This window comes from Papaver somniferum, chromosome 1, assembly GCF_003573695.1.
Source record: "Papaver somniferum cultivar HN1 chromosome 1, ASM357369v1, whole genome shotgun sequence".
Taxonomy (NCBI): Eukaryota; Viridiplantae; Streptophyta; class Magnoliopsida; order Ranunculales; family Papaveraceae; genus Papaver; species Papaver somniferum.
The window spans coordinates 223,490,535-223,498,943 of record NC_039358.1 but is presented as its reverse complement, the minus strand read 5'-3'; the positions used below and the strand labels follow the sequence as shown (position 1 = coordinate 223,498,943).

At 36.6% G+C, this 8,409-nt stretch overlaps 1 protein-coding gene across 11 annotated transcripts; it reads right to left on the bottom strand.

Annotated features, from left to right (window-relative positions):
- Positions 1–5,429: 5,429 nt before the first annotated feature.
- On the bottom strand, positions 5,430–8,189 carry LOC113316952. 11 transcript variants are annotated; one of them, XR_003343153.1, is made up of 6 exons: positions 7,829–8,189; positions 6,939–7,096; positions 6,704–6,800; positions 6,402–6,545; positions 6,050–6,254; positions 5,430–5,674 (listed from the first exon to the last, which is right to left on the bottom strand). XR_003343153.1 is itself a non-coding variant. In XM_026565114.1 (5 exons), the coding sequence occupies exons 2-5, from the start codon at positions 6,969–6,971 to the stop codon at positions 6,189–6,191; spliced, it is 336 nt and encodes a 111-aa protein (XP_026420899.1). In that variant the 5' UTR covers positions 6,972–7,096; positions 7,829–8,189; the 3' UTR covers positions 5,430–6,188. The 11 variants fall into 11 exon arrangements, 4 of the variants coding, with proteins under 4 accessions (XP_026420899.1, XP_026420909.1, XP_026420902.1 ...); XR_003343170.1 differs by having other exon boundaries at positions 6,050–6,129; XR_003343144.1 differs by having other exon boundaries at positions 5,430–5,955; positions 6,050–6,133; positions 6,704–6,796.
- Positions 8,190–8,409: the final 220 nt, after the last annotated feature.

The following is an 8,409-nucleotide window of genomic DNA, read 5'->3' as shown; positions in this document are numbered from 1 at the left end:
GAGGAGGAATGATAGTATAAACCGGAATAAAATCCGACCATTTCAGATAGTTGTCTTCTTCAAAAAGAGATGCTTCTGAAATTGAGAAGTAATTTGCTCTAATCATTGCTTGGGACGAACCCAGATGCCCTAAATCTCTTGAATCGCAGCCCAGCCGATTTGAATCATTGATGTTCTTGAAAAATCCAAAATAACAAACCACATACCAATCAAAATTCCTAGAAATAGTCACCCTGGGATTGGAGATTAAATTACCATAAAAATGAAGGCAAAATCGCACAAAAGCGAAGATATAATCGCTCCAAAGGCGAAGAAAATGTCAAACGACATCAAAATCAAACCTAAATTAAAATCCTACACTAAAAACTAATAATAATGAGAATAAAACAAATTCTTTGCTCATTAGATCTGAGTAAAGAGATGGAGGCTACTTGAAGAATTTTTTGGGTTTTTTTTTTCTTTGAGATAAGAGTGGAGAGAAGAGGACAAGGATTTCACCCTTGAATATCCTCTAATTTGTTAAGATTAAACTTTAGATTTTGATCTTATCTATTAGTGTTAGTATCCCCAAATAACTAAGTTTGAGTCAGCATTATATTTAACCAACAAATAACTAAGTTTTAGTGTCAGTATCCCCCAAATAACTAAGTTTGAATCAGCATCATACCCATTAAGACTGTCGTCATTGGATTCATCCACAAAACAATGGCGCCAATGACCGACATTGATCCCACTAGTGGTTGGACTGTAATAAATACTAACATGGCTGCTCCGATATAAGCACTGGTTTTTATAATGTAGCATTCTCCGCCTAATTGTTCTTTGCCATATACTTGTTTCTCATTCATACAAGATGCAATTCCTAATAAAATTATTGCAAATGCATCACTGATCCTGCATATATGAAACATATTGCCAACGGATTTTTGTAAGAGATAGTTGAATCCTTACCAAGTGAGGATTAACAAAATGAATGAGTTTGTTTCCTTCTCCGCTGAACAATATCGTTCGCCAATGGCATATAAATGAAGGGATACCAAATTAACGATTTTTAGGTTTTTGTTTTTGGTTTGTATTAGGGTGAAGGACCGTCTCGACATTTCATCTCAAAAAAAAAAAAACCTCCTTAACCAAAGTTCAACCCCATATAACTTTAAGTATCACCCAATTACGAGTCCTTAAGAAATATCAAAGATAATAATTTTTTTGTTTCCAGATTCTAGCATAAGTTATGAATCACCGTATAGTTCTAATTGGGATAGCTAAATATCCCAAGATAGAGTATATATTCTTTATAAAATAAATTTAAGTTTTACATTGGATTAATTATCTCTCACTGGTTACAAATAGAATGAATGTTATGTTCTGACTCCAAAGCAGGAATAAATCACTAAGAATTTGGGAAAAATAGTTAAACCCTTATGTATTTTGGAACACAAAAAACCACTAAAACATCATCTAGAGTGGAATAGAGGGAGTATATCATGACTGCTAATGGATGTAAAAAAATTTCTGGAGCTACCAATCCACTGTTGATGTGTATTTTATGGGTTTTGGTACCTTTGCGAGCAAATTAGTCGCTAATCAACAACGGTAGTGATAAGGATGAAAATTGTTACGATTTTCCACTAGAACCGGACCGATTAAGAGAAAACCGAATCGAGCCATTTACTAATGGAATGATAATAGGGTAGAAAGTTGAAAACCGAGGAGTGGTTTTTATTTTGGTATGACCTTCAAAACCGAACAGAATACCATTGGATAATCAGTTATATTTAACCGTTAAATTAAATTAAAATCTAATATTTTATCTGCACCTTTCATAGTTTTCTAATAACATAACTAAGAGGAGATCGACCTCACCTAAACTTCTCTTCTCTAGTTTTTTTTCTTCCAGGGTGTTAGTCCTCAAGGGAGTTGGGGAGTTGGGTGTAGTTGGTTTTTTCCCGTTAGTCGTGGGGGAGTTTGAAGAAGTCTCTAAAAATCCCCGTTAGTCGTGGGAGAGTTTAGAAGAGTCTCCCAAACTCCCTAGAAAACCACGTTAGTCGTGGGGGAGTTTGAAAGAAACTCGTGAACTCCCTGTTAGTGGTAAAAACTGGAATGCTAGGGAGTTGGTCTTGTTTTGGGGAGTTCGAGGGAGTTTACAGTGTATTTTTGCCTCGCTCCAAATCTCTCAAAAAAGTAGATATTTTGGGAGAGTCTCTCAAACTCCCTACACTCAAAACATCAAACTCTCTCAAACTCCCTATACTCTCTTACACTCCCTCATAATCCCCGAGATTCAAAATACATTAAACTCCCCCCAACTGTTAGAGCATAGCTCGGTCGACCTCGCATGCGTTGCTATCTCAAGAATGTTTGTCAATGTTAGTGATCAAAACTATAAGTCTTGATTTCTAGCCTACATAGCTAAGTCTCGGACTAAGATAGAAAAGTGTAGTTGATCTCAAGGACTTCATGGAGATTCATCATACAACGACGAAGATCTATACAAGGAACCGTGAAACTTCATCAACAAAAAGGTATGTGGAGACTTGAACTTATCTATCACTCAAAATTCTATCTATTCTATCTCTTACTTCTTATGAGACAAAAGTCTATGCTATATAGACTAGATCATACACATTTGACATTTCGAGCTGAGCACTCATTGCTTATCTTTTATCTCGAAATCATGTGTTGGCAAAGCGTTTCGCCTTGATCAAGTTTATCTTCACCTAGTGACGAAAGTCATGAAAAGTTTCAATCACTTTGAGAATTGCTCTGACGTGAATCGGTCTGTGAATAACGGCTACATAGCGTCCTCTGAGAATGTCTCGATGATTGAAATGAGAGTTTAGATTACATGACCATATGTATTCCTTGAACCGAAGTTTTCGAACTTTGTTGATCAAGATAAATCGGAGGATTATGGAATTGGCTTGCCAAGTCTGTGAACTGTCGGAAGTTCTCGACCGAGAATTTCTGCTGGATTTTCCAGAACTCGTTTGTGTGCTAAGTCCGCGAACTCAGTCCGCGAACCCAGTCCGCGAACTGGCGGAAGTTCTCTTTCCGAGAATTTCTGGTGAGTTTGGAAAACTCAACCGATTAACTTATGTCCGCGAACTTGTTTGTGAACTTAAGAGGTTATGATATAAAGATGTGCTCTGAACATGAAACATTAAATTACTAAGGAATGCTATATGCAAACCGTGGCTATAATGTTCATGAGCCGATTCAATCGAATCGAATCATCTTTGTTTCAATTGTGTCTTGTGTAGTTACATAAGATCTCATAGCAATTGAACAACTCCTTAACTAGTTCATTTGAGTCAATTGAACTAGTTATGGTGAAGAAGAACAAGGTTGATATGAAATGCTCATATGGTTAACCTTTTTGGGTTACTATGTAGAACCAACATACACGTACACGTTTGGGCATGGTTTTCACAAACCCAGTAAACGTTTACCCAAGTGTGCGTGACAAGCTAAGTTTTCGATCTAACGGTTGAGAAATATTAGCTTGAATCTAAATCAGGTTTTCATCTAACGGTGAATAAGGATTGCTTTGTACCTAAGGCAAAACCCTGATTTGAAGGCTATATAAAGGAAACATCTAGCATTGTGCAAAACTAATCCCCACACGTCTGTGTGCTACTAGTGCGCCCGCTAGAGTCGATCTCCATTAACCTTTGATTTTCTTCTCTAAAATCAGGTTAATGACTTAAAGACTTCATTGGGATTGTGAAGCCAGACCGATATTACTTTTATCGTAGTTGTGTGATCTGATCTTGCATCTTCTATCGTACGAGTACAATCTTTCACTAGTACAAAATGACCCTTTAGCTACGCCAAATTGGCGTGTCCATATGGTTTTAGACACGCCATTTTGGTTTGGACTTGGCGTGGTTTTTGCTCGCATGTTTTTAGGTATGATGGCGTGTCTTAATGTTATTTTATAGCCTACCTTGCGTGTCTATTGTTGCATGAAATAGACACGCCAAAACCCATAGGCGTTGCCATAGAGTGTCCCAAAAATTTAAGTACCGATACCCTATAGACACTCAATTTATTGTTTTAGTGTGTCCATTGGTACCCTATAGACACACAAGTTTCTTTTTAGTGTGGCCATTGTCTCTCTATAGACACACAAGTTTTTTTTGGCGTGGCCATTGGTTATTCTATGGACACGCAATTGTAATTTGGCATGGCTGTTGGTTATCCTATAGACACACAAAAACAAAAACGGTGTGGTTGTTGGTTACCTATAGACACAAGGATTTTTTTTTTTGCGTGGCTATAGGTTATCCTATGGACGCGCAATTTTTTTTGGCGTGGCTATTGATTATGTTATGGACACGCAAAAAAAATGGTGTGGCTATTGGTTACCTATAAACATGCAATTTATTTTCCGGCGTGGCCATTGGCTCTCTATAGACACGCATAATCTGATTTTTGCGTGGCTATATGTGGTGTTTAGGCATATTTGATGCACTCTTGTACCGTCCACGTGTTCAAGATTTAGTATAATATGACGTAACTCCGACCGTTCATATTTGAGGCATCTATCACTAGGCCTGTCAATATTTGTCCGATATCCGGTATCCGTTTCCGAGTATTCGAGATCCTATAGGATTTTATCCGTTTTATCGGATATCGGATCGGATATTTTATCGGATATTTCTTCCTTAACATATCGGAAACGGATTAGACCCCATCCGAAATGTTAATATCCGATATCCGATAGTATAGGAACTTATTTATAATTTATCCTAATTTCGAGTCTAGTATCGGATATTGTCGGATAAATATCCCATAAGTGTCAATTATGAAAATGTTTTACAAGGGTTTTTAAGCTTTTTTGTTATAACCGGATACTATCGGATATTTATCGGATATCCGACAGCTTAGCCTATCGGAATCGATATCTGATTTTGATATCCTATAGGATATTATCGGATATCGAATATCCGGTAGTGCTTAACATGTCGGATATCGGATTTCTAAATATCCAACGGATATTCTTCCATTGACAGGCCTATCTATCACCGTTCGCGTGTATTAATCTATACCGATAATTTTAAACCAAAACGGATGGACAAGATGGGTTTCAAAGATACATCTTTCACCATCGAATAACCATCTCAAATCGTTCATTTTTTATTATATTTTAAAAAGCTACGGAACATGGTTAAATCTCTAACCGAACACGTTGATGAAAGATTATGAAATCTCAATCGTTGAATTGGATACATCTTCCACCATCCATGTGGCATTATCTCAAGCCTTTAATTCAAAATCAATATTTTCTTTTCAAATTTGATATATTTTTAATAAAAAGGCAAATTTATTTACCCAGAATTAACAGAATTTTTATTCCAAATAAGACCTTATCAAATGTTACAAAATAATACTAACAGAAACCTAAAGACAATATTTTTTTCGAATAATTCTGACACTAACTACACCAAAAATCTAGAAAACTTGACAGAGACCACTATAACAGCAATAGTTAACTATGGTGATTTGAACACTAGATAGCATAGCATACATCTTCAGAATGATTCAGTCCCCTTTGAAGTAAAATGCAGTTCCAGCTCGTTAACCCATAGTGTGGCTACAAGAAGAGCCTTGGCTTCAACATGTTAAGCATCTCATGTTGTGCTTGGGACTGTTTTGGCACCCCAAAAGTTTCCTGCATTATCAAGAAGAATGATACCAATTCTAATAGTACGATTAGATTCTATATAAGAAGCATCAAAATAAATGAGATGGATTCTGGTCAGCGGGCGAAGAGTTCTTTGCTGAGCAATACTATTAGGGTGATGTTCATGGGTTAGTTCAGACCGAACAGACTACTGACGTTATACAAACTTTAAGGTACTAATAAGATTACGAACCCTGACATGAGACAACAATGACAAATCAAACACATCGGGAAAACCATCACCTTCGTATATCTTGTGAAGAATCAAATTACAAAATAGAAATCCATGCATAAAACCAAATCAATGACTTTGGAACATGATTGCATCCAGTTAAGTTTTCAGAAGAGAGAAGCATCAGTTACCTGTGATTCGAATCACTGAATCACTGTCAAAATGCTCCAGCATATATCTTGTCAGATTGTTGCAACAACCAGCATGAGTCCTTCCTTCACAAAGAGACAAATGCAAACACTCAGCATAAAGTACATCAACAAGCTGAACTCATCCCGCAAACCAAGAAGGAAATAAAAGACAAAGGCTTGAGGAGGAAGTGCTGGAGAAAAGTTTCTGAAACACGAAAATTACAGTTCATAAACTTCTATTGCTCATGCGTATATATCTGTGTAACAGGAAGTAAAAGAGATCTTCAAAATTACCAAAAATCAAGAATTACTATAACAGACGTTTATGCATATGACAGTAGATTTCACTTACCGAGTGATCATCTATGCTTTGGCCAACCATAACATGGACAGCTATGATTCCCGACCACCAAAGAAACTTCCACATGGTTGCTTGCTCCACCTCGACAACCTGCCTTGAACATTCATCAACCAGTACATTTCTGGATATAACTTCCTGAAACATGGTACATTTAGTAATCAAGATAAGATAATAACTGGATAGATGTAGAAGACTTGTGCTATAGACATCCAACCCTGCCGCAACAAGTTGCAACTCACTATAATCACAAAATGCTGACCAAAATCACAGAATTCAGAAAAAGAAACCCACACCTGTTTCAGAATCTTAAAAGAAATTTCTTCAGACAAGCCATTACTAGATCTGGGAATAGGATCATCAACATCTGTCAATCCTAACAGCAAACCCTAGCTTAAAAAATCAACAAAAGAAAAATAGAGATTGTCATGACTCATATTCAATCGTACCCCTCTTGGTTGATTTTCTTCTTGTTTTATAAAACACCATCTTGACTTGTTCTATGACTTCTAGCTCAACAATCAGTCCTACCTTCACATGGAAAGAATTGAAATCGACCCTCATCCATCAAAAGTACCTCAGCCTCGTTGATATTTTTAGCAAGATACATGCTCCCACCCTTGTGAGGATGGTTAGCCACCATCACTCTCCTGTGTGCTTCTTTAATCTTCTCCATGACTGCATGTTCTCTGAATTAAACCAAACCAAACACAAAATTAATTTTGCTGCTAAGTCTTTAAAACAGTTGTAGTCATGTTATCAACTACCCAAGGATATGAACTATTGCACCCGAATTAAAGCATAATAGAACGAAAATTGAGCAGGATTCTAACGGGCTCGTTTATTTGGTCTCGTATTTGATTCAGAAATCGAATAACATACTTAAACAAGAAAGGTTACGGAACGAAAGGATAACTTCTTCCTAGCTTCTTTATCTCAGTAGTTACTACCAAGGTAAATATTTGATAGTGTTAAATATTTGTGTGCATAAATAAGCAAATCCAAGGTAAAATTCCCAACACCAACACCCCCACACCCAATTGTATGTTTCTTCCCCGTTGTCATACAAAGGTTAATTTTGCAGCTATGAATCTACACAATTATCTTACATACACATCAAAGTATCAAACACAAATCCAGCAAAATCCATAAACCAAACAAATCCTAGATTCTCAAAACAGAATCAAACATCAAATTAACAAATCCTAGCAACTAAACAAATCACACAAATCTGAGTAAAAATCCCTAGTTCAGAAACCCAAATCTCATAATCGATAGAAGAACTTAAAATCGAGTAAAACATATCCCAAAATTAAAAAACCCTGGTTTAAAATTGAGTAAAAAAAACCCATTCAAGAACAAAGATTGAACATCTAAAATAACAAAGAAGAGAAACAAATTTAGGGTTCGTGAAACTATACCTTTTAGAAGTTCCAGCATCCTTCATCTTGTTCATCAATCTTCATCTGCTAGAGAAAGAGTAATGAAAACACAGTGACTTGAGCAAACCCTTGACCGATTTCAGATGAAGTCGATAGCTTAGACAAAGAGAAGAGTGATTTTTTTACACAAGAGATGAGCGATTTCAGATGAAGTCGATTTTGTTACCAAAAACATCCATATATGAGAAGAAGAAGATCGGGGATTCTTCTGTGTTTGTTCTGGAAGTAAAGGTGGTTATAGTTGTGACTGAGTTAGGGTTTTCGTTTACTCGAGAGAGGCGAGGTTTGGAGATCGTGGGGAAAGAGAAACGAGAGAGGGAGAGGGAAGAAAAGAGAAGTTGTGAACCGCCCGGGATACGATGTGGGTGGGCCACGTCGTTTAAGTACGTGGCTCCTCTTTGTTTATTTAAACGTATGTTAAATTAGGTTTAAACAAAAAAAGAACTCCTGATTTTTGTATAAAAAAGACATGAGAAATTGGTTCTTGAAAAATAACCCCCTCTAAATCTCCCGAAATAACAACAAAACTAACACTTTTCAAGACGTGTCAAACAAATAAG